Source organism: Capra hircus, chromosome 2 (assembly GCF_001704415.2).
Source record: "Capra hircus breed San Clemente chromosome 2, ASM170441v1, whole genome shotgun sequence".
Taxonomy (NCBI): Eukaryota; Metazoa; Chordata; class Mammalia; order Artiodactyla; family Bovidae; genus Capra; species Capra hircus.
Window position 1 is genome coordinate 64,972,468 of NC_030809.1, and position 27,043 is coordinate 64,999,510.

Sequence of the window (27,043 nt, forward strand, 5' to 3'; positions counted from 1 at the left end):
CCTGCTTGCCGCAGCTAGGGAAGGCCCATGCGCAGCAGTGAAGACCCAGAACAGCCGGAAATAAACACACAAGTAAAAGTCTGCTGTTAAAAAAGAATGATGTATAATGGAACTACGCAGTATGTGACCTTCTGAGATTGATTTTTTCTTTTCAATTTAATTCCCTTAAGATCTATCAAAATTGTTATCTGTATCAGTAGTTTTTTCTTTTTTATTCCCCAGTGGTTCATGATATGGATATACCACACTTGGTTTAACCACTCACATGTTGAAGGATGTTTGGGTTGTTTCCAGTTTTGGGGTATTAAACATGGATATACTATGAGCATTTATAGATAGTTTTTTTGTGTGTGAACATAAGTTTTCATTTCTCTGGCATAAATGCTCAAGAGTGCATTTGCTAGGTCTATGGTAAGCATGTGTTTAGTTTTGTAAGAGATTATCATATTCTTTTCTAGAGTGGCTGTATCATTTTGCATTTCCATCAGTAGTGAGTGAAAGATTAGTTTCTCTATACCCTCACCAGTATTTGGTGTTATCATTGTTTTTATTTTAGCCATTTTGATATTTATGTAAATCATAATTTTTAAATTCTGTCATTCCTTCAGTGCTTTTTAGCTATCATTCTTCTTTAAAGAAGAAACTTTCCATCAGCTATTTGGTAATCTTGAAATACAAACTGTATAAGAATCTGATTATTTTTCTCATTTTCAATGCCCCGTTCCCTACCTTGGTAAGCCAGTTTTCAGGAAAACAAATAAGTGCCCCTTTAGCTTCCCGAGTGACTAATCGACTTAAAAAAATGTCATTATAAACTCATGGATTTTTAAATATTTGATGTGATTGTCTTCTCCGGATAAATTAGTAGAAGGAAAATTGTCATGTCAAAAGGTAGGCAAATTTAAAATTTTGATATCGGTTATCTCACTCCTGGATGGCGTCACTGACTTGATGGACGTGAGTCTGAGTGAACTCCGGGAGTTGGTGATGGACAGGGAGGCCTGGCGTGCTGCGATTCATGGGGTCGCAAAGAGTCGGACATGACTGAGCGACTGAACTGAACTGAACTGAACTGATCTCCACTCCTCTCCAGAAAGTCTATCATTTAATGTTCTTGGCAAGAGTATGTAAAATATTTACTTTTCTATATCCTTGCCAACACTGGTGTGACCAGTTTTTAATTTAAATATATTTTACCAACCTGTGGCTAACCAGTATCTTACTATTTCTATTTTTCAGTTCTACAGTTACCAGTAATATTGACTTGAAAATTTAGCCTATTGCTCATTGATTACCTTTATCCATGTTATCAAGACATTTGTCTTCTCTTATAATTTTTTTTTTTTTTTTGCTATATCTGTCAACCTTTTCCTTGGTGGTCGCTGATTTTTATTTGCTTAGAAAGGTCTTTTCTACCTTAAGCTTATAAAAGTTTATACCCATTTTTTGATGCCTTCCTGTGATATTACAGTTTAGTTTAAATATTTGTTCTACGTATAGTTTATTTTGTATAAGATATGAAGTAAGGATCCAGAATTACCTTTTTCTGGTAATTACCTTTTTACCAGATCAATCAAGTGCCATTGATTAGGGTCTTTTTCCTCACAAATGTGAAATGCCATTTTTATACTAAATTCTTGCATCTTGAGTCTTTTCTGAGTTTTCTATTCTCTTCTACTGATTTGTCAGTCTCCAGTGTCACATAATTTATGGTGCTGCTGGTCTCTCTGTCTCTCTCTCTCTCTTTTTTTTTTTTTTTTCCTTTTATGACTTTAAAGTTCACAAGCATGTTCTAGATTAGAAATACTTGTTTTAAATCCAGACCACCCTGTTATATTCTGATGGGGATTTTATTTAATTTATAGATTAATTTAGGGAGAATTATTTCTTTACAACTCTGAGCTTTCATAGTTAAGAAAATGGTCTATCATTTCATTTATTCACACATTTTTTCTTGTTTTTGAATATGTTTTGTTAATTTACCTCTAAATTATTGCTTTTGGTTTCTCTGTCCCTTCATTTGAAGGATACCTTTTAAACTTGATCAGATTCATTTTTTAAAAGTAGGTCAAACCTCCTGGGAAAACATCACATTTATGATTTGTAATACTTGCATTCCAAGCTGTCTCTTCAGTATGTCTGGCTCCCTAAACTAACAACCTATATTTCCCACAGTCCTTGAGACAAATTAAATAATAGCCTCATTCTAATAGTAGCTAATATGGCTTAGTTACTGAGTATAAATTACTACAAATTTCTGATGAAGATGACAATACATTGTTAATCAAATTAGACAGTAACGCACATTTGGAGTTTTAATTTGAAAACTTCAGCTATTTCAGTACAGCATATGGGGCAGCTTTTTTTAAAGTGGAAAAAACAAGCCTACAATTATAAAAGTTTCATAAGGCATACATGTGCTAGCTTGCTTGGCCTCTTTTGTTAGTCCATTTACATCATTTATTTCATTGCACCTGGGAATCTTGTATCTTTATTTGCTGCCTACATGAGCTGTCTTTATGCCCAAACCTGTTTAATCCCAAGTAGACCCTTGATAAAAGCAGCTACTATTTATTGAGATCCAACTATACGTTAGGGCTGAGAAGTAGAGTCAGTAATTAAATTTGATCTGTCTAGCTCTGAACTCTTTAGGAATTTGGACTTCATTGTAGGGCTTCTGTCCGTGTGTGTGTGTGTGTGTGTGTGTGTGTGTGTGTGTGTTTTGGAGAGCTTCTTTGTTGTTTTGGGGGCTAGGTGAGAGGAGGAAGAAATTGGGCATAATTTTCACAAACCTGTTAACACTGCCTCTAAAATATGGAGTCTTGTTTTCTTTCTTTTTAAAATTTATTTATGTATTTATTTGGTTGCTTTGGGTCCTAGGTGTAGCGTGCAGGATCTTCGTTGTGGTGGGGGCTCTCCAGTTGTGGCTTGCAGGCTCCAGAGTGCATGGGCTCAGTAATTGCAGCACTTAGTTGCTCCTCGGCATGTGGGATCTTAGTTCCCCCACCAGGGATCACACCTGAGTCCCCTGCATTGCAAGGGATTCTTGCAATGGATTCTTAATCACTAGACCACAGGGGAAGTTCCTAGAGTCTTTTATGCTATCCCTTTCTTGAGAGAGATTCTTTATTAGGTATCTCAGTAAATTTTAAATTGTAATTTTGTAGATGTCTTGCTAAACTGCCATTATTTGGTAGATTTTAGGGTCAGAATTTTGGGGAAGCCCTGTAAAGCCAGATTTAATAATAAATAGTGTAACAGCTAATAATGGAATTTCCAAAAGATTTAATTTAAGCTCTCAAGCCACAAAATAAGATTATATCCTTTATTTTAGAGGAAAAATACTATTTTTAATTCAAGACCAATTCATTAAAACCATTTGTTTAATTATAAACAGTACACTATAATTACAGATTATTTTATGCATTAAAACAGCTTGAACCTTTGTTTTTCACTTGTAATGTGCTGCATATTCTCTCAAACTTAGTGAAATATTTGTATAAGCATTTTGTGATTCAAAGAAACTTTCCAGATCAAATTAGTGTGGCTTCTTTGTGTATGTTATGAAATATTATGAAATATTCCAGACACATTAAAAGGTAGCTATACTGTCCATATACTTGACATCCTGCTTAAGATATAAAATGCAACCAGTATGATGGAAACACCTGTTTTACTTCTCCCTAATTGGATAATCCTTTCTTTGCTCCAAGAATCACCTCTTTTTCAACATAATGAAAACTTTGTTTTTGAATTTTGTGTAAATGATGTGTTATTCATGATTCAGATAATCATGATGATGTGATTACTAATCTAGAGCCAGGCATCTTGGAATGTGAAGTCAAGTGGGCCTTAGAAAGCATCACTATGAATAAAGCTAGTGGAGGTGATGGAATTCCAGTTGAGCTGTTTCAAATCCTGAAAGATGATGCTGTGAAAGTGCTGCACTCAATATACCAACAAATTTGGAAAACTCAGCAGTGGCCACAGGACTGGGAAAGGTCAGTTTTCATTCCAATTCCAAAGAAAGGCAATGCAAAAGAATGCTCAAAATACCGCACAATTTCACTCATCTCACATGCTAGTAAAGTAATGCTCAAAATTCTCCAAGCCAGGCTTCAGCAATACGTGAACCGTGAACTCCCTGATATTCAAGCTGGTTTTAGAAAAGGCAGAGGAACCAGAGATCAAATTGCCAACATCCGCTGGATCATGGAAAAAGCAAGAGAGTTCCAGAAAAACATCTATTTCTGCTTTATTGACTATGCCAAAGCCTTTGATTGTGTGGATCACAATAAACTGTGGAAAATTCTGAACAAGATGGGAATACCAGTCCACGTGACCTGCCTCTTGAGAAATCTGTATGCAGGTCAGGAAGCAACAGTTAGAACTGGACATGGAACAACAGACTGGTTCCAAATAGGAAAAGGAGTACATCAAGGCTGTATATTGTCACCCTGCTTATTTAACTTCTATGCAGAGTACATCATGAGAAACGCTGGACTGGAGGAAACACAGGCTGGAAACAAGATTGCTGGGAGAAATATCAATAACCTCAGATATGCAGATGACACCACCCCTTATGGCAGAAAGTGAAGAGGAGCTAAAAAGCCTCTTGATGAAAGTGAGTGGAGAGTGAAAAAGTTGGCTTAACACTCAACATTCAGAAAACAAAGATCATGGCATCCGGTCCCATCACTTCATGGGAAATAGATGGGGAAACAGTAGAAACAGTGTCAGACTTTATTTTTTGGGGCTCCAAAATCACTGCAGATGGTGACTGCAGCCATGAAATTAAAAGACGCTTACTCCTTGGAAGAAAAGTTATGACCAACCTAAATAGTATATTCAAAAGCAGAGACATTACTTTGCCGACTAAGGTCCGTCTAGTCAAGGCTATGGTTTTTCCTGTGGTCATGTATGGATGTGAGAGTTGGACTGTGAAGAAGGCTGAGTGCTGAAGAATTGATGCATTTGAACTGTGGTGTTGGAGAAGACTCTTGAGGGTCCCTTGGACTGCAAGGAGATCCAGCCAGTCGATTCTGAAGGAGATCAACCCAGGGATTTCTTTGGAAGGATTGATGCTAAAGCTGAAGCTCCAGTACCTTGGCCACCTCATGGGAAGAGTTGACTCATTGGAAAAGACTCTGATGCTGGGAGGGGTTGGGGGCGGGAGGAGAAGGGGACGACCAAGGATCAGATAGCTGGATGGCATCATGGACTTGATGGACGTGAGTCTGAGTGAACTCCGGGAAATGGTGATGGACAGGGAGGCCTGGCGTGCTGCGATTCATGCGGTCGCAAAGAGTTGGACATGACTGAGCGACTGAACTGATGTGTTATTCTGATGCTTTTGTGACTTGTTTTTTTTGCATTCACCGTACTATTTCTGAGATTCCATCTGTGTTGATGTACATCGTTCAAGTTCATTCATTTTCACTGCTGGAAGTATTTTGTTGAATGAAAGTACCGTAATTATCTATTCTCCTGCTGATGGACATTTAGTTGTTTCCAGTTTTTGCAATTAACAATGTTAATATTCATGTTCTTTTACAGTTCTCCTTATGCACACATGTGAGAGATTCCCAAGAGCACCTACATATGAATGACATTGCTGGATTGAAAGGTATATGAATCTTCAGCTTTACTAAATATTGCCCAATTGTCTCCAGAAGTAGAATCCATTTGGATGCCCACCTTAACTGATTAAACTCTCATTTTTCTGCACTCTTGCCAACAGTAAGTATTGTCAGGCTTTTTCGTTTGTTAGTTTGATGAGTAATATATAGCTCATTGTTATTTTGAATTTCTCTGATTACTGGTGAGGTTGGACATCTTATTTTCTTTTGTTAGCATTACAGGTATTTTTTTTTTTTAGTACTTGTGTATTATGGCTGAAAGTTATATGCAAAGTTGAAAGCATGAAGTAGTTGCTGCTAATTAGAAATGTACCATAATTTTATTTTTAAAACATTGGCAACTTTGGAGATTTTTTGGAGGAAATTATTTGGGGTGAATTTTTTTAATAGTATATTATATATTAGATCATGAAATTTGGAATTAAATTGGTGCTTGAATCCTGGCTCTGTGTTTTATGACCTTGGGCATTTAGTGCAATGAATTTTTCCTCATCTTAAAATAAGTATCATTTGGTAATAAAGTATGGTTTGGTAATAGAATTAAATCTGATAACATTAACACTGGCATGTAGGACTATTACATAGTTTAGGGTGAAATAAACATATTCAAATTAAACAATAGTGTGGACAATGGGTGATTGTATGCATGCTAAGTTGCTTCAGTTGTGTCCAGCTCTTTGCAATCCTGTGGATTCTAGCCCACCAGGTTGCTCTGTCCATGGCATTTTCTAGGTAAGGATACTAGAGTGGGTTACCATGCCCTCCTCCAGGGGATCTTCCCAACCCATGGATGGAACCCTGAGTCTCTTTCGTCTCTTACATTGTCAGGTGGATTTTTTATCACTAGCACCACCTGGGAAGCCTGGGTAATACTATGACGCATGTTTAAATCAGTTCTGAAATCTGGCAGCATTTGTGAAATGAAAACGCAGCCTGATAGTTGATGCTAATGTCAGTGAACTTCCTCTCAGGGCCAAATGAGTTTGGTGGTGTAGCACACCAGAGCAGAAACGTGTGCAGCCCCACTTCTCCACATGCACCCACACTCCTGAGTCGGTGTTCATCTTCTGTACCTTGTCAGTTTTCTACCTGTCAGAACATCAGGGACTGTGGTAAGGCTGTCCAGGATCACAGTGGGTAGGTGGGAGCGACCTTGACACCCTTTGGTTGTCCTGGAATCTGGTCTGGTTCTAGGAATTCTGTAGTTAACTGTGCAGTGTGGGAGAGATGAGCTGGGTGCCTGAGAGCTGATGGAGGAAATGCAGGCTGGTGGATAATTATGAGTTGATGTTATTATCCCTTGCCACAGGAATTTCTGCACATGGCTTCCGAAGATGTGACCGTTACAGTTCGCCTCATTCGTTCATTTGAGCATCGCAATTTCAGACCTGTAGTATATCATGGAGTTCATTTGGACCAAACTGTGAAGGATTTTATAGTATTTCTAAAGCAAGGTATGAGATGTCTCAGCCACTTGGCTTTATTAGTGTTTCAAAAAAGAGTAGTTGAGTATTAGAGTGATAGTAACCTTTTAAAAGCACTTTGAAAGATACCAATCTGTGTTCTAAGCCAGGTGTGAGGCTTGCTCTTGCTCTGGGCCTTGGTATCAGCAGCAGTATCTCTCCAAGGCTTATTTAACAACATGTGTGCCTTCCTCAGGGATTGTCACTAGCATGTTAAACTTCTCCTTTTTTTTTTAAATTAAAAAACATTTAAGATCTACGATTCCTCATGACAAATGGCTTTATGTATTTGGAGGCTAGTTAACAAGAGAAGGTAGTGTTACCTGGCTGAGCACACAGAGGGCATCCTGGGGAGCATGACAGGAAGGTAGCAGGCCTCTATCTGTCCAGCCAGGAGATCACGAGAGCATCTGGTCGTTGTGGGCACAGAGTGATGACCAGCCTCACTGGTGTAGTGTATCATTTCAAGCTCAGCATACAGCAGGTGTGAATGTAGTCTTCATTTAGATAGGTCCTTGGTGGGTTTCTGTCCTCTGGTCTTAATTACAGAAGTGTTCCAGTCATCAACATTTGACGAAACATCTAGAATAAGCTTTTATTGCTTTAATTGAATTGCGATTATATATGGTATAATGTACAGATCTTAGTGCACATTTCTGTGAATTTTGGCAGATGTAGCACTTTATATCTAACTTAATTTTTTCAACTGACATAATTTGAGACAAAGAAGTTGCCAGAACTCGTGAAAGCTCTTCACACAGGTTCCCCAAATGTCACCATTTTGTTACATTTGTTTTCTCTCTCCTCCTCCCCAGTTCCTTTCTTACTCTTCCACTTCATTTTTCTCTCTGAACCATTTAGAAGTATGTTGCAGGCATTATTCCCTTTTACCTCTAAACATTTCAGGGTGTATTTTCCAAAAATAGGGAATTTGCTTATATAACTGTGGTTACAGTAATGAAAATCAGACTTAACATTGAAACAATGCTATCAACTATTTATAGACCTTACTGAAATTTTACCTGTCCCAGTAAGGTCTTTCTGAACAAAAGAAAATCTGAAGACATATGTTAGTTCAGTTTTTTAAATCTGAATTAATTTCTTCATCCAGGAGTCTTTTTTGTTGTTGTTGATTTTAATTATTTTTTTTGAAGGATAATTGCTTTACAGAATTTTGTTGTTTTCTGTCAAACCTCAACATGAATCAGCCGTAGCTATACATATATCCCCTCCCTTTTGAACCTCTCTCCCATCTCTCACCCCATCCCACCCTCTCTAGATTGATACAGAGCCCATGTTTGAGTTTCCTGAGCCATACAGCAAATAGATGGTTGGCTATCTGTTTTACATATGGTAATATAAGTTTCCATGTTGCTCTTTCCACATATCTGATCCTCTCCTCCCCTCTCCCTATGTCCATAAGTCTATTCTCTATGTCTGTTTCTCCATTGCCTGTAAATAAATTCTTCAGTACCATTTTTCTAGATTCCATACATATGCATTAGAATACAATATTTAGCTTTCTCTTTCTGACTCACTTCAGTCTGTATAATAGGTTCTAGGTTCATCCACCTCATCAGAACTGACTTAAATGCATTCCTCTTTAGGGCTGAGTCATATTCCATTGTGTATATGTAGCACACCTTCTTTATGCATTCATCTGTTGATGGACATCTAGGTTGCTTCCATGTTCTACCTATTGTAAATAGTTGCTACAGTGAACAACAGGATACATGTGTCTTTTTCAATTTTGGTTTCCTCAGGATATATGCCTAGACGTGGGATTGCTGGGTCATAGGGTGGTTTTATTCCTAGTTTTTTTAAGGAATCTCCATACCGTTTTCCATAGTGGCTCTATCAATTTACATTCCCACCAGCAATGCAAGAGCATTCCCTTTTCTCCACACCCACTCCAGCATTTATTGTTTGTAGACTTTTTGATGATGGCCATTCTGACTGGTGTGAGGTGATATCTCATTATAGTTTTGATTTACATTTCTCTAATAATGAGTGATGTTGAGCATCTTTTCATGTGTTTGTTAGCCATCTGTATGTCTTCTTTGGAGAAATGTCTGTTTAGGTCTTTTCCCCACTTTTTGATTGGGTTGTTTGTTTTTCTGGCATTGAGTTTTGTGTGAGCTGCTTGTATATTTTGGAAATTAATCCTTTATCAGTTGTTTGATTTGTTATTACTTTCTCCCATTCTGAGGGTTGTCTTTTCACCTTGCTTATAGTTTCCTTTGCTGTGCAAAAGCTTTTAAGTTTAATCAGGTCCCACTTGTTTACTTTTGTTTTTATTTCCATTACTCTAGGAGGTGGGTCATAGAGGATCTTGCTTTGATTTATGTCATCGAGTGTTCTGCCTATGTTTTCCCCTTAGAGTTTTATAGTTTCTGGTCTTACATTTAGGTCTTTAATCCATTTTGAGTTTATCTTTGTGTGTGGTGTTAGGAAGTGTTCTATTCATTCTTTTACATGCAGCTGTCCAGTTTTCTCAGCACCATTTATTGAAGAGGCTGTCTTTGCCCTATTGTATATTTGCCTCTTTTGTCAAAAATAATGTACCCATAGGTGCATGGGTTTATTTCTGGGCTTTCAATCTTGTTCCATTACTCATTCTATGAGGCCACCATCACCCTGATGCCAAAACCAGACAAAGAAAACACGCAAAAGGAAAACTATAGGCCAATATCACTGATGAACACAGATGCAAAAATCCTCAACAAAATTTTAGCAGATAGAATTCAGCAAGACATCAAAAAGCTCATACACCATGATCAAGTTGGGTTTATTCCAGGAATGCAAGGATTCTTCAATATATGCAAATCAATTAATGTGATACACCATATTAACAAAGTGAAAGATAAAAACCATATGATCATCTCAATAGATGCAGAAAAAGCTTTTGCAAAATTCAGCACCTATTTATGACTAAAACTCTTCAAAAAATGGGCATAGAAGTACCCTGCCTCAACATAGTAAAGACCATATATGATAAGCCTATAGCCAACATTATTCTCAGTGGGGAAAAACTGAAAGCATTAACCCTAAGATCAGGAACAAGACAAGGTGTCCACTTTCACCATTATTATTCAACATAGTTCTGGAAGTGCTAGCTAGAGCAGTCATCGAAGAAAAAGAAATAAAAGGAATCCAGATCAGAAGTAGAGCTCTCATTGTTTGCAGATAACATGATATTGTACATAGAAAACCCTAAAGATAGTATCAGAAAAATACTAGAGCTAGTCAGTGAATTTAGCAAAGTTGCAGGATACAAAATCAATACACAGAAATCACTTGCATTTCTATATACTAATGAAAGGTTGTTGTTGAATCACAATGCCGGGATTCTTGGCCCCCGGAGGAGAAGAATTCAATCCAGGGCCAGAGACGAGGCTTGATTGCTCAGAGCTTTTGTGTAATAAAGTTTTATTAAAGTATAAAGGAGATAGGGAAAGCTTCTGACATAGGCATCAGAAGGGGGCAGAAAGAGTACCCGCTTGTTAGTGTTAGCAATGAAGTTATATACTCTCTAGTGAATCCAAAGAATGTCTGGAGGTTGTAAAGACCTCATCAGACCTACTCCCATAATTTACCTTTTAAGATGAAAAAAGTTTGTCCTTTCTTCCTCTTTGAGAATTCCAGACCCCTCTCTCCTTGGGGACCCCTAGACTTTTTATCAACCTGCCTAGGAAATGACTCTGTCATTCCCCCCTTTTCTTTTAGGAGAATTATGTTGCCTAGGGAAAAGGGGCGTCGTTCTTGTTCCATAACTGCTTTCGATCTGAGAAGGGGCGTTGTCCCTAAATTGGCGAGGCAACATATTCTCCTAATCCTCATATTGAGGATATCTGATCCAGGGGCCCCAAATAGTAGTTGGAGGAAGGTGTAGCAGTAGCAGGAGTTTGAGCAACCATTTGTAACTTAAAAGCTTTCATGCGGCTAGAAATAAATCCAGTTATACAATACAGATGTAAGGCAACATAGTCATTAAAACAAGTTAAAATCAAAATAAAAGTCACATTATGTCCATAGTTAAAATGCAACGTGTTGTACCAGTCCATTTTAGGGTTGGTAGATGTCATCAGATGAAGAAGAGGCATTGCATGTGATTGTTGAAGGTATTCACAGACTTGGAGAAAGTCCTTTCCTTGAAGTGGAGATGTCCACCACAGGAAGCCTTCCACTGATGAAGAGAATCTTTATAACCTCCTTAGCCTGTTCACTACGACAGAGAAAAGCCTCAATCCATCCAGTAAAAGTATCTACCCAAGCTTGTAAGCAGGAATGTCCATTAGCTTTTGGCATATGATATGAGTAAAATCAATTTCCCAGTCCTCTCCAGGATACTTCCCACTTCGTTGTACAATATATAGCAGTTAAAAGTCTCTCTATCTCCCTGAAATGCTTAATAGCTTCTCCTGTTGCCGTTTTAAACTGTCTTTCTTTCCATATTGCAGCATGAGCATGTAAAATCAAATAAGCATACTTAGAACCCATGTAGATATTTACCTGCTGCCCTCTGCTTAACTCTAGAGCTTGGGTCAGAGCCACAAGCTCCGCTAACTGAGCACTGGTTCCCTGGGGGAGAGATTTTGCTTCCAAAACCTGTTCAGCAGTCACCACGGCATAACCTGCTTTATGCTTTCCATCCTGAACAAAACAACTGCCATCTGTAAATATTTCCATGTCAGGATTGTCTAATGGGGTATCCATTAGATCTTCCCGAGCTGCATAGTTTAAAGTTAGGAATTGAGAATAATCGTGATCAGGTGTTTCATTTTCCTTCTTAGGAAGGAAAGTGGCAGGATTTAAATTTCACAAACTTTAAGCTTAATTACTGGTCCTTCCAACAACAATGACTGGTATTTAAGAAGCCTACTGTCTGTCATCCAAATATTAACCTTAGAATTTAAGATTCCACTCACATCATGAGAAGTCAGTACAGTAAGGTTTCGTCCATTAATTATTTTTAAAGCTTCAGGTGCCAATAAAGCCACTGCCCCAATTACTGTTAGGCAGTGGGGCCACCCACGTGAAGGTGAAGGTGAAGTCGCTCAGTTGTGTCCGACTGTTTGCGACTCCGTGGACTAGCACCTACCAAGCTCCTCTGTCCGTGGGATTCTCCAGGCAAGAATACTGGAGGATCGAACCCAGGTCTCCCGCATTGGAGGCAGACGCTTTAACCTCTGAGCCACCAGGGAAGCCCAACCACATGAAATTACATCTAATTCTCTGCTTAGATAAGCAATAGGTTGCTGGTGAGGCCCTCAGGGTTGTGTCAAAACTCCCAAGGCCATACCTTTTCTTTCAGTGACAAACAAATTAAATTCTGACCCTGTGGGCAAGCTCAGAGCTGGAGCTTGCAGGAGAGCAGTCTGAAGAACCTTAAAAGCCTTTTGAGTTTCTGGAGACCAAACCAGTTTGTCAGTTTGGGCCTGCTGAGTTTCAGCTATAAGTTTATATAAAGGCCGGGCAAGTTCCCCATAACCCGGAATCCAAATGCAGTAACCTGTGATTCCCCAAAATCCTCTCAATTGTCTTAAAGTCATAGGTAGGGGATGATTAAGTATAGGTTTAATTCTCTCAGGGCCTATGGCCCTAGTCCCTTCTGATATGATTAGGCCCAGATACCCATATTGTTGACAAAGCTGATCCTTTTCTCTGATGCCTTGTAACCACAGCCTGCCAGGAAGTTTAAGAAATCTTCTGAAGCTCGAGAACAAGCTTCCTCTGTCTCAGCACAGAGCAAAATATCATCTACATATTGTAACACCACCACCTCAGAGCTATTAAAGTTTTGTAGATCCCGTGACAAACTGTCCAAATAAGTGAGGACTGTCACGAAATCCCTGGGGCAAAACTGTTCAGGTTAACTGAGAAGCTGGCTGGGTAGGGTCTTCAAAGGCAAATAGAAATTGACTTTCCTCCGCCAAAGGCACTGAATAGAAGGCATCTTTTAAATCAATTGCTGAGAAATATTTGGCTCGTTCAGGAATTTCAGACAGTAGAGTATAAGGATTAGGCACCACGGGGTGTAAAGGAACTACAGCCTCATTTATTACACGTAAATCTTGAACTAGTCTCCGTTTACCATTTGATTTCTTTATACCCGAAACAGGAGTGTTCCAAGGACTGTTACAGGGAATTAATAGTCCCTGTTCCTTTAAATTTTTGAGGATGGGTTTTAACCCTTCCTTAACCTCAGGTTTCAGTGGATACTGCTTCTTATGTGGAAATAAGTGCAGGTCTTTGAGCTTGACAACTACAGGAATAGCATTTTGTGCTCGACCCACAGATTTTCCATCAGCCCATACTCTAGGATATGCATTTTGTTCAACTAAAGGGAGAGAAAGGGAGGGCTCCATATTCATGAAAACAGAGGCATGGACCTTGCTCAGTATATCCCTCCCCAAAAGGGGTGAGGGAGATTCTGGCACAGTCAGATACTCGTGTAAAAATAGCACAGAATCCCAGTTGCAAGATAAAGAATAACTGAAATAATACCTTTTGGCTCGTCCAGACAGTCCCATTATGGAAGTGGATCGGGAAGAATGTGGGCCAGGGGCTTCAGTAAGCACAGAGTAAGTTGCCCCAGTATCTAAAAGGAAATCGACGGGTTGGCCCCCCACAATTATTAATACCCGGGTTCCTCAGGTATAATTAGGTATAATTAGGACGGGAGCTTGTGTGGGGACCCCTGGGCACCTTCAGTCCTGATTGTCTTGAGAGTCTGACCCTGGAGTGTGGTCCTTTGCAGACAGGAAGCCAGGGGTGGGGGTGGGGTGGAGGGTGGAGGGGGGTGGCTTAGATGCCTGAGGGCAATCCCACTTGAGATGCCCCTCCTTTCCGCAGTAATAGCAAGCCCATCCCTTTTCACCTGGGTCCCTCTGGGCATTTTTCTCTGGCTGTTTAAGAACGTTTTTCATAGCCATTGCGAAAGCTTCCGTCTTTTCCTTGGTGTTCTTTTTTTTGCCTTTCTTTCTTTTCCTCATATTCCCTACCATAATAGACCATCTGAGCCAGTTGTAACAGTATCTAAAGACTGATTTGGTCCATACGCCCGTTTTTGTAGCTTATAGTGGATATCTGGAGCCGACTGAGTGAGAAATCTATCTTTTAAGATCACTTTTTCTTCTTCACTTTCGGGATCAATCTCAATGAATCTGCGAAGGGCTTCTCTTAGTCTATCTAGGAATTTACCAGGAGCTTCCTTCTCCTCCTGTTCTATGTCTGCCAATTTGCTATAGTTTAAAGGCTCAGAACGTGCCTGCCTGAGTCCTTCAAGAATGCATCTGACAAAATGACTCTGATCCCATCTTCCTTTAGCTGAGTTGTAGTCCCAGTCTGGTTCTATAGTTGGGACCGCCTGATTCCCAGTGGGGAGGGCCGCTATCTTGTCTGCTATCTCGTCCTCCCTCTTCCCTACTGATTCATTACCAAGCCATTCATCTCCATAAGCAACTGCTTTTCCCAAAACTCGAGTCTTTGAGTCAGGAGTCAGCGTTTGTCCCAAGATATACATCACATCCTTCCAAGTAAGGTCATAAAGCAGAGTAACACCTTTAAAAGCTCTAATATATTTTTCTGGGTCCTCTAAATAGTCTCCCAGATCCTCCTTGATTCTTTGTATTTCTTGATAAGAAAAAGGCTTATTAACTCTCATAGACTGATTATTTCTCCCGGTGGGTGTTTCATGAAGAGGAAACAGCTTGTGTGGCTGTTCCTGTCTCTCTGGCTGCTCTGCACATATGATCCCAGGGATAGATTGGAGAAACCTGTTTTTCTTTTTTTCTTTGTCTCCTGTCTTCCATCTCTTACTTCGATGGTCTGAGTTTCTACTGAAACCAGGATAGTCTGAGGTCCTACTGAGACAGGAGTTGTTTGGACCTCCACGTGGGCAGTTTGAATCTCAGTTTGGATTTCCACTGAGACAAAGGCAACCCTTCTAAGGGGGGGTTCTCTGGTTTTCAGTTTGCTCAGCTTGGAGCCCTGGGTATGGGGGCAAAGTAGGAGGACAGGAGGAAGCTGAAGGTTTCACGCCCAAATCTATACCCTCAGGATATAAGTCTGGCATATTTCACAGAGAGAAAAAGGGTAACACACGTGCTGCTTCTACTCACTTCCCTTGTTCCTTACAGAACCGGTCTAATTGTAAAACAGTATTATACTTAAGAGACCCTCCAACTGGTCACCTTTCGCCGTCCTCCAGTGGATACCGAGGCCATGCAGTATCGCATAGGAAGACCAGGTGTGTCTTCTTTAAGCCCTGGGGATCAAATCTATCCCAGTTTTTCAAAGGAGTGAGGCTGAAATTGTTAGCTCCCATTTGTAAGAGAGAAAAAAGTGACCAGCACCATTTTTCTACCAGAGGCATCCCTCCTTGCTCAAGATGGGGGTGTAGACAGACTTACACCAAAGCTTTCCTTCCTGTCAGACTTAGTCTGTCCCTTACCGACGCAGGCACCGTCTTCAACCCTCCCGGTTTTTCCACAGAGATGGGGTGGAGATGTACCAGGGGTACACCTGATAGCATCTCTACCTGATGTCCAGCTCTTCACCTTTAATCTTGCTTGCCTCTGATGCCACCCGGGGTGCAGTCAGAGTAACCTTCTGGAATGCCTCCCAAGCTAAGACTGCTGAGGGAAACATGCGTCACCTGAGTGCCTGTGCACGACCCTGAGTATATTCCTGACCAATAAGACCAATACGAACATAAAGCTGAGATGTTCTTTTCGAGCATCACCACACCAGTATGAGAGCCTCCTCTGGTCCACTAAGAGCCAGCATTAACAAAGGAAAAAACCCATTGCAGTCCCAATCTGAGTAACCTTTAACCTCAGAGATGTTCTTGGAGCTAGAGCTCCATCTAGTTTCTGAACTTCCGATTCCTAGGTGAGGCTAGGTGCTTTCTTAACTACCGGTCCAAGTTTGGGACCTAAGCCACAGTACACAGTAACAGTATAGATCACAAGTCCTTTGAAAGTCTAAGATCCGATAGATTAGGTTAGTACTTCTAATTCCCAAGGAGTTATGAAATGATCAAAGAGACCAAAAAGTTTGACGGAGAAAGGAGAGTTTGGTCCACACGCTTTGCCCATTTCTGGTCGGTTCCCAAAGGAGACATGGGGTGCCTCTTGGCATTGGCAGGTCGGTATAAACCCCCAACAGGTTTCTGCTATAAGTCCTATGAGATCACCGTGGAACCGCAGAGCAGGGCTCCTTACTTGCTTCATGCAGGGCATGTCATTCATTCACACAAGCACACCGTAGAGTTAGTAAAGCACAGCAGAAAATGTGTTTGCTAAGAGAACAAAGAACTAGAGCTCCAAGCATCCTTACTTTGTCCTGAAGGATCCCAGACGAGCCCCCAAGATGAAAGGTTGTTGTTGAATCATGACGCCGGGATTCTTGGCCCTCAGAGGAGAAGAATTCAATCCGGGGCCAGAGGTGAGGCTTGATTGCTCAGAGCTTTTGTGTAATAAAGTTTTATTAAAGTATAAAGGAGATAGGGAAAGCTTCTGACATAGGCATCAGAAGGGGGCAGAAAGAGTACCGGCTTGTTAGTGTTAGCAATGAAGTTATATGCTCTCCAATGAATCCAAAGAATGTCTGGAGGTTGTAAAGACCTCACCAGACCTACTCCCATAATTTACTTTTTAAGATAACAGAAATAGCCAGAAGGTTTAATCCAGAGGCTGTCCTCAGGCAGAATACATTATTGTTATATAATCCTTGTAAAGAGCAGGTATACTCCCATAATTTACAGAATTAGCCAGTTCAGTTCAGTCGCTCAGTCATGTCCGACTCTTTGTGACCCCATGGATCACAGCACACCAGGCCTCCCTGTCCATCACCAACTCCCGGAGTTCACTCAGACTCACGTCCATCGAGTCAGTGATGCCATCCAGGCATCTCATCCTCTGTTGTCCCCTTCTCCTGTCCCCAGTCCCTCCCAGCATCAAAGTCTTTTCCAATGAGTCAACTCTTCGCATGAGGTGGCCAAAGTACTGGAGTTTCAGCTTTAGCATTATTCCTTCCAAAGAAATCTCAGGGCTGATCTCCTTCAGAGTGGACTGGTTGGATCTCCTTGCAGTCCAAGGGACTCTCAAGAGTCTTCTCCAACACCACAGTTCAAAAGCATCAATTCTTCAGCACTCAGCCTTCTTCACAGTCCAACTCTCACATCCATACATGACCACTGGAAAAACCATAGCCTTGACTAGACGGACCTTAGTCGGCAAAGTAATGTCTCTGCTTTTGAATATGCTATCTAGGTCAAAGGCTTTGGCATAGTCAATAAAGCAGAAGTAGATGTTTTTCTGGAACTCTCTTGCTTTTTCCATGATCCAGCGGATATTGGCAATTTGATCTCTGGTTCCTCTGCCTTTTCTAAAACCATCTTGAACATCAGGAAGTTCACGGTTCACATATGGCTGAAGCCTGGCTTGGAGAATTTTGAGCATTACTTTACTAGCATGTGAGATGAGTGCAATTGTGTGGTAGTTTGAGCATTCTTTGGCATTGCCTTTCTTTGGAATTGGAATGAAAACTGACCTTTTCCAGTCCTGTGGCCACTGCTGAGTTTTCCAAATTTGTTGGTATATTGAGTGCAGCACTTTCACAGCATCATCTTTCAGGATTTGAAACAGCTCAACTGGAATTCCATCACCTCCACTAGCTTTGTTCGTAGTGATGCTTTCTAAGGCCCACTTGACTTTACATTCCAGGATGTCTGGCTCTAGATGCGTGATCACACCATCGTGATTATCCAGGTCATGAAGATCTTTTTTGTACAGTTCTTCTATGTACTCTTGCCACCTCTTCTTAATATCTTCTGCTTCTATTATGTCCATACCATTTCTGTCCTTTATTGAGCCCATCTTTGCATGAAATGTTCCCTTGTTATCTCTAATCTTCTTGAAGAGATCTCTAGTCTTTCCCATTCTGTTGTTTGCCTCTATTTCTTTGCATTGATCACTGAGGAAGGCTTTCTTATCTCTTCTTGCTATTCTTTGGAACTCTGCATTCGGATGCTTATATCTTTCCTTTTCTCCTTTGCTCTTTGCTTCTCTTCTTTTCACAGCTATTTGTAAGGCCTCCCCAGACAGCCATTTTTCTTTTTTGCATTTCTTTTCCATGGGGATGGTCTTGATCCCTGTCTCCTGTACAATGTCACAAACCTCCGTCTATAGTTCATCAGGCACTCTATCTATCAGATCTAGGCCCTTAAATCTATTTCTGACTTCCACTGTATAATCATAAGGGATTTGATTTAGGTCATACCTGAATGGTCTAGCGGTTTTCCCTACTTTCTTCAATTTGAGTCTGAATTTGGCAATAAGAAGTTCATGATCTGAGCCACAGTCAGCTCCTGGTCTTGTTTTTGTTGACTGTATAGAGATTCTCCATCTTTGGCTGCAAAGAATATAATCAGTCTGATTTCAGTGTTGACCATCTGGTGATGTCCATGTGTAGAGTCTTCTCTTGTGTTGTTGGAAGAGGGTGTTTGCTATGACCAGTGCATTTTCTTGGCAAAACTCTATTAGCCTTTGCCCTGCTTCATTCTGCGTTCCAAGGCCAAATTTGCCTGTTACTCCAGGTGTTTCTTGACTTCCTACTTTTGCATTCCAGTCCCCTATAATGAAAAGGACATCTTTTTTGGGTGTTAGTTCTAAAAGGTCTTGTAGGTCTTCATAGAACCATTCAACTTCAGCTTCTTTAGCATTACTGGTTGGGGTATAGACTTGGATTACCATGATATTGAATGGTTTGCCTTGGAGACGAACAGAGATCATTCTGTCATTTTTGAGACTGCATCCAAGTACTGCATTTCAGACTCTTTTGTTGACCATGATGTCTACTCCATTTCTTCTGAGGGATTCCTGCCTGCAGTAGTAGATATAATGGTCATCTGAGTTAAATTCACCCATTCCAGTCCATTTTAGTTCGCTGATTCCTAGAATGTCAATGTTCACTCTTGCCCTCTCTTGTTTGACCACTTCCAATTTGCCTTGATTCATGGACCTGACATTCCAGGTTCCTATGCAATATTGCTCTTTACAGCATCGGATTTTGCTTCTATCACCAGTCACATCCACAGCTGTGTATGGTTTTTGCTTTAACTCCATCCCTTCATTCTTTCTAGAGTTATTTCTCTACTGATCTCCAGTAGCATATTGGGCACCTACTGACCTGGGGAGTTCCTCTTTCAGTACCCTATCATTTTGCCTTTTCATACTGTTCATGGGGTTCTCAATGCAAGAATACTGAAGTGGTTTGCCATTCTCTTCTCCAGTGGACCACATTCTGTCAGACCTCTCCACCATGACCCACTCGTCTTGAGTTACCCCACGGACATGGCTTAGTTTCATTTAGTTAGACAAGGCTGTGGTCCTAGTGTGATTAGATTGACTAGTTTTCTGTGAGTATGGTTTCAGTGTGTCTGCCCTCTGATGCCCTCTTGCAACACCTACCATCTCACTTGGGTTTCTCTTTCCTTGGGTGTGGGGTATCTCTTCACGGCTGCTCCAGCAAAGTGCAGCCACTGCTCCTTACCTTGGATGAGGGGTGTCTCCTCACCGCCGCCCTTCCTGTCCTTCAATGTGGGATGGCTCCTCTAGGCCCTCCTGCATCCAGGCAGCCACTGCTCCTTGGACGTGGGGTTGCTCCTCCTGGCCACTGCCCCTGGCCTCGGGCGTGGGGTTGCTCCTCCCGGCCACTGCCCCTGGCCTTGGGTGCCAGGTGGCTCCTCTCGCCACCGCCCTTGACCTCGGACGTGGGGTGGCTCCTCTCGGGCACCGCCTCTGGCCTCGGATGCGGGGTAGCTCCTCTCGGCCATTCCTGCACTTGTCGTAGCCTGGCACTCTTGGCTTCTGCCCCTGACCTCGGACGCGGGGTAGCTCCTCTCGGCCGTTCCTGCGCCGTCGCAGCCTGGCACTCTTGGCTTCTGCCCCTGACCTCGGACGTGGGGTAGCTCCTCTCAGCCGCACTTAGTGCGCCGGCTGGTTGCAGCCGCCTGTGCTTAGTGCGCCGGCCGGTCGCAGCTGCCTGCGCAGAATTAGCCAGAAGGTTTAATCCAGAGACTGTCCTCAGGCAGAATACATTGTTGTTATATAATCCTAAAGAATGTAGAGAAGGAAAAAGAGTTTGTCCTTTCTTCCTCCTTGAGAATTCCAGACCCTTCTCTCCTTGGGGACCCCTAGACTTCTTATCAACCTGCCTAGGAAATGACTCTCTCACTAACAATGAAAAATCAGAAAGAGAAATTAAGGAATCAATCCCACTCACCATTGAAACAAAAAGAATGAAATATCTAGGAATAAACTTACCTAAGGAGACGAAAGAACTGTACATAGAAAATTATAAGACACTAGTGTAAGAAATCAAAGATGACATAAACGTATGAAGAGATATTCCATGTTCCTGGGTAGAAAGAATCAATATTGTGAAAATGACTATACTACCAAATGCAATCTACAGATTCAGTGCGATCCCTATCAAATACCAATGGCATTTTTCACAGAACTAGAACAGAAAATTTCATAATTCATATGTAAACACAAAAGACCTTGAACAGCCAAATCAGTCTTAAGAAGATTGGAGCTGGAGGTTTCAACCTTCTTGACTTCAGATTATACTACAAAGCTACAGTCATCAGGACAGTATGGTACTGGCGCAAAAACAGAGATATAGACCAATGGAGCAAGATAGAAAACCCAGAAATAAACCCATTTGGGAGTCTTTTATTGTGTTTCATAACACTGGCAATTTTGAATAGTACAGGCTAGTTTTTTTGTAGAATGCTTCCCTCAGGTGGGGTTTCCAGTGTTTTCTCTATTAGATTTAGGTTATGCTTTTGGCAGAGAACATTGAAATGATGCTGACTTTCAGTGCATTTACACCAAGACACACATGCTGTCAAATGGCCACATTGCTGACAATGGTGACTTCAATCAGTTGGTTAAGGCACGATCAGATTGATTATATTCTTTGCAGCCAGAGATGGAGAAGCTCTATACAGTCAACAAAAACAAGACCAGGTGCTGACTGTGGCTCAGATCATGAACTCCTTATTGCCAAATTCAGACTCAAATTGAAGAAAGTAGGGAAAACCGCTAGACCATTCAGGTATGACCTAAATCAAATCCCTTATGATTATATAGTGGAAGTCAGAAATAGATTTAAGGGACTAGATATAATAGATATAGTGCCTGATGAACTATGGATGGAGGTTCATGACAATTGTACAGGAGACAGGGATCAAGACCATCCCCATGGAAAAAAATGCGGAAAAGAAATGCAAAAAAGGAAAATGGCTGTCTGGGGAGGCCTTACAAATAGCTGTGAACAGAAGAGAAGCAAAAAGCAAAGGAGAAAAGGAAAGATATACCCATTTGAATGCAGAGTTCCAAAGAGTAGCAAGGAGAGAAAAGAAAGCCTTGCTCACTGATCAGTGCAAAGAAATAGAGGCAAACAACAGAATGGGAAAGACTAGAGATCTCTTCAAGAAAATTAGCGATACCAAGGGAACAAATATTTCATGCAAAGCTGGGCTCGATAAAGGACAGAAATGGTATGGACCTAATAGAAGCAGAAGATATTAAGAAGAGGTGGCAAGAGTACACAGAAGAACTGTACAAAAAAGATCTTCATGACCCAGATAATCATGATGGTGTGATCACTCACCTAGAGCCAGACATCCTGGAATGTGAAGTCAAGTTGGCCTTAGGAAGCATCACTAGGAACAAAGCTAGTGGAGGTGATGGAATTCCAGTTGAGCTATTTCAAATCCTGAAGATGATGCTGTAAAAGTGCTGCACTCAATATACCAACAAATTTGGAAAACTCGGCAGTGGCCACAGGACTGGAAAAGGTCAGTTTTCATTCCAATTCCAAAGAAAGGCAATGCCAAAGAATGCTCAAACTACCGCACGATTGTACTCATCTCACATACTAGTAAAGTAATGCTCAAAATTCTCCAAGCCAGGCTTCAGCACTGTGTGAACCGTGAACTTCCAGATGTTCAAACTGGATTTAGAAAAGGCAGAGGAACCAAATTACCAACATCCGCTGAACCATTGAAAAAGCAAGAGAGTTCCAGAAAAACATCTACTTTTGCTTTATTGACTATGCTAAAGCCTTTGACTGTGTGGATCACAAGAAACTGTGGAAAATTCTGAAAGAGCTGGGGTTACCAGAACACCTGACCTGCCTCTTGAAAAACCTATATGCAGGTCAGGAAGCAACAGTTGGAACAGACTGGTTCCAAATAGGAGAAGGAGTACGTCAAGGCTGTATATTGTCACCCTGCTTATTTAACTTATGTGCAGAGTACATCATGAGAAATGCTGGGCTGGAGGAAGCACAAGTTTGAATCAAGATTGCCGTGAGAAATATCAATAACCTCAGATATACAGATGACACCACCTTTATGGCAGAAAGTGAAGAAGAACTAAAGAGCCTGTTGATAAAAGTGAAAGAGGAGAGTGAAAAAGTTGACTTAAAGCTCAACATTCAGAAAACTAAGATCATGCCCATCACTTCATGGGAAATAGATGGGGAAACAGTGGAAACAGTGTCAGACTTAATTTTTTGGGGCTCCAAAATCACTGCAGATGGTGACTGCAGCCATGAAATTAAAAGATGCTTACTCCTTGGAAGGAAAGTTATGGCCCACCTAGACAGCATATTAAAAAACACATTACTTTGCCAACAAAGGTCCGTCTAGTCAAGGGTATGGTTTTTCCAGTAGTCGTTTTTGGATGTGAGAGTTGGACTATAAAGAAAGCCGAACACCAAAGAATTGATGCTTTTGCACTGTGGTGTTGGAGAAGAGTCTTGAGAGTCCCTTAGACTGCAAGGAGATCCAACCAGTCCATCCTAAAGGAGATCAATCCTGGGTGTTCATTGGAAGGACTGATGTTGAAGCTGAAACTTCAATACTTTGGCCACCTTATGCAAATAGCTGACTTATTCAAAAAGACCCTGATGCTTGGAAGGATTGAGGGAGGAGGAGAAGGGAACGACCAAGGATGAGATGGTTGGATGGCATCACTGACTCAATGGACATGAGTTTGAGTAAATTCTGGGAGCTGGTGATGGGCAGGGAGGCCTGGCATGCTGCAGTCTATGTGGTTGCAAAGAGTCGGACATGACTGAGTGACTGAACTGAACTGAACTGAACTGAAGGTGATAGCTGCCAGGTTTCTCTACTGTAAATTTTGATTGTACTTGAAAAGTAACTTGTTAGGAATACATTCTGAACTACGTAAATGTCCTTTACTTCCCAATCTTTCATCCACTAGTTTGATGATTCTTGCCTGAATCAGTTATGATGTTCGGCAAATGATGATTCTTCTTATTCCATCATTCCTTTTACATGTATTAGTTGTTTTTCTACAGTAAGGAAGAGCTTTTTATCCTACCCCCCCATTCCTGCTCCTGCCCCATTTATTTAATCTTTGGTTTATATCATTGTGTAGTCAAGGATACTTACTTTATTCAGAGGGTTATAATTCTTTATTTTTTTTTTATTCTGATGGTCTAATAATCCTCATTTTGGCTGGGGGTAGCCAAAAACACTATTCAAAATTGCCAATGAAAGACAATAAAAGAGTCCTGAATGAAGAAATTAATTCAGATGAAAGGAGCTGAACTAACGTATGTCCTTGGATTTTCTTATGTTACAGAAAGAAAGGGCAAGGCTCCATGTCCTTTTAACATGTCCACATCCTTCTTTGAGCACTTCCTTACTTTTTGATCTAAGATGTTCCAGATGTGTCCTGTTCTTTCTCCTCCCTAGTCTTGGGATCAGTCATTTCTCTGAGGAGCTGTGATTCCATTACTGGAGAATGTTATTGGGAAACCACAAACTTGGTTTATATGTGTGCAATATAAATGTACATAGTTAACTTTTAAAAATGTAGTGAATTCTTGACATTTTGCTTCCCTATTGACTTTGTAAAATTTCTAAATTCGTCTCCCTTTTTTTTTTTTCATCTAATTCAAGTGGTTTTACTGCTCAGTGTTACTTGCCTAAGAAGTAAGCATGGTGTTTTAACTCATAGAGAAGACAGGCTAGTCACTCTACTTGTTAGGGGGAGACTGAGAGTTGGTACTAAGATATTGCCAATTACAGAGTGTCCTGTTTTTGAAAGGCTATCACCAAAAGTATATTCAGATTTTGAAAGAAAAAGAAATCCCTACTTTTTTTATTTTAAAATCTTTGTGTGTATTATGGGTTACAGTGTTTCTTAGTACAGTAAGTGCTCTGCTTGGTACAGTGCAGAATAGATTCTCCGAAGCCCTTGAGAACAAGATGTAGTCTTCAGGCTGCTCCAGTGCCAAGGGAAGATGTATTCTCCCCAGTGTCACTGTGTTCTTTTCCTTCCCAAGTACCGCAGAATTGCTCCCCATTAGAGCAGTGGTGTGGATCACTGCAAACACTCAGCACAGCCTACTCACATCTTTCACCTGTTACTTGTTTCTATTAATATTGTGCATGTGGGAAATGTGTTCCACTGATTAAAAGATAAACTTTGGGCTTCAGGCCTTTCTGAGCTGTGTGTTCTGTGCCTGCCTTTGTCCTCTAATTTGAGGTACAGTGGAACTCTGCAAAGTTAGTGAATTTACCTTTTATGAATTGTGTACATAACAAAGACCAAATAGCTTATTACTGAGGGATGTTTGAACTAATTTGTGCTAAGAGCTTTACGTAGATTTTTCTCATTTCATCCTCACAGTATCCTTCTAAATTAGGAACTGTTATTATCTCCATTTTGCAGATGAAGAAACTAAAGAAGAGAGAGAGAAGTTGAGAAGCTTGCCTGAGATTACATGGCAAAAACAAGGCAAAGCTGCAATCCAGCCCTTGCAGTTTAGCTATACAATCATGTACTCCTAAACAGTACACTCAGTTGCCTCTTTATTCTTCTCTATTACTTTACTTGTTTAAAATAGAATCTCTGAAATAAATGGATTTGCTTAGAGTCAAAAGAGTCTTTGAATTTAGTTCATCATGCTCTACTGTTTTATTTTTAGTGGAAGTATAGTTGATTTACTGTGTTTCAGGTATATAACAAACAGATTCACACACATACATATTCTTTTTCAGATTCTTTTCCATTATAGATTAGTATATCGAATATAGTTAGCTCCCTGTGCTATACAGTAGTCCTTGTTGTTTAAATGTTATACATAGTAGTGTGTATCTGTTAATTTCAAATTTCTAATTTATCCTTCCCACCCTTTCCCCTTTGATAACCATAATTTTATTTTCTATGTCTGTGAGTCTATTTTTGTAATAAAAATAATAAAAAAGTTCATTTGTATTATTATTTTAGATTCCACAGATAAGTAATGTCATATAATATTTGTCCTGTGTCTGACTTAACTTCATTTAGTATGATAATATCTAGGTTCATCCATGTTGTTGCAAATGGCACTACTTTGTTCTTTTATGTGGCTGAGTAATATTCCATTGTATGTGTATACCACATCTTCTTTATCCATTCCTCTGACAATGGACATTTAGGTTGCTTCTTGGTTTTGTAAATAGTGCTTCTGTGAACATTTCAGTTAAGACTTTTTGTCTTTTTTGCACATGTGCCCAGGAGTGGGATTCCCAGATCATATGGTAACTCTGGTTTTAGTTTTTTAAGGAGCTTCCATCCTGCTCTCCATAGTGACTGCACCAATTTATATTCCCACCAACAGTGTAGGAGGGTCCTGTTTTCTCCACACACTCTCCAGGATTTATTATTTGTAGACTTTTAAAAATATTTCACTTATATATTTATTTGGCTGCAACAGGTCTTAGTCTCTGGGCATGTGGGGTCTAGTTCCCTAACCAGGGATTGAAGCCAGGCGCCCTGTACTGGGCACACAGAGTCTTGACCACTGGACACTGGGGGAGTCGCCTGTTTGCAGACTTTGAGGGTGGCCATTCTGACTGGCCTGAGGTCTGGTCTGATCTCATTATAGTTTTGACTTGCATTTATCTAATAATTAGCGATGTTGAGCATCTTTTCATGTGCCTGTTGGCCTCGCTTTAATGTTTTGAACACTGAAAGCTGGAAGGATGCTTGACATCGTGGCATAGAGAATCTTGTATAGAAACTGAATGTTCATTGTGGTGAATGACTTTTGGGGGTTATTTTAGATGCCTTCTTGCCTTTCCAGCTGTCCTTTTGATAAATCACTTTTGCCATCCATAGCTTAACATGGTCTCTTTCCGTAATTGTCTTTTTCTCCCTCAACCAAGCAACTTTGGTTAAATTGGATTCATTCTGCCTTGAGAATCATTGAACCACTATATCATGCCATTAAAATCTAAAGTTGTGTAAATAGAACAAATAAGTGTAGTGGATGTAAACTAGCATTTATGAAGTGAAGTCACTCAGTCATGTCTGACTCTTTGTGACCCCATGGACGGTAGCCCACCAGGCTCCTCCATCCATGGAATTTTCTAGGCAGGAATACTGGAATGGGTTGCCATTTCCTTCTCCAGGGGATTTTCCCAACCCGGGGACTGAACCCAGATCTTCCGCATTGCAGGCAGATGCTTTACCATCTGAGCCACCAGGGTGTAAATATAATAATACATGATTGTATCCATGTATAAGCATATAAATATAATAAAACAAATCTATTATTAACATAGGGGAAATGGATGTTGATCATGTATTACTTTATATAGATGACAAAATTTCAGAATAATATACAAACCAATTATCTAGACTCTATGACATTTTAATTATTTGTTGATCTGGCATTTTAATACTTTGTAATACTTTAGATTTGGGTTCTGAATGTAAAATCATTTCATCTATTAAATAAAGAAAAGCTGTGGAGATTTTATCCAAACTTCCAATTCAGAACTCAGTTGTTTATACCTGGTTACTCCTGGTGAACTGTTACTTTGTAGAGCAGTCTGTTCTG

General features: G+C 40.5%; 1 protein-coding gene across 3 annotated transcripts in view; it reads left to right on the forward strand.

Moving 5' to 3' along the window:
- C2H2orf76 (chromosome 2 C2orf76 homolog) overlaps positions 1-27,043 on the forward strand; it is a 95,271-nt gene that overhangs the window by 35,135 nt on the left and 33,093 nt on the right. The window contains exons 2-3 of one of the 3 annotated variants that reach the window (XM_005676255.3): positions 5,557-5,626; positions 6,949-7,093. In XM_005676255.3, the coding sequence (XP_005676312.1) occupies positions 6,961-7,093 (133 nt within the window). In that variant the 5' untranslated portion in view covers positions 5,557-5,626; positions 6,949-6,960. Of the gene's footprint in view, positions 1-5,556; positions 5,740-6,948; positions 7,094-27,043 lie in introns of all 3 variants that reach the window. The other 2 variants (XM_005676254.3, XM_005676253.3) reach the window with 2 other exon arrangements.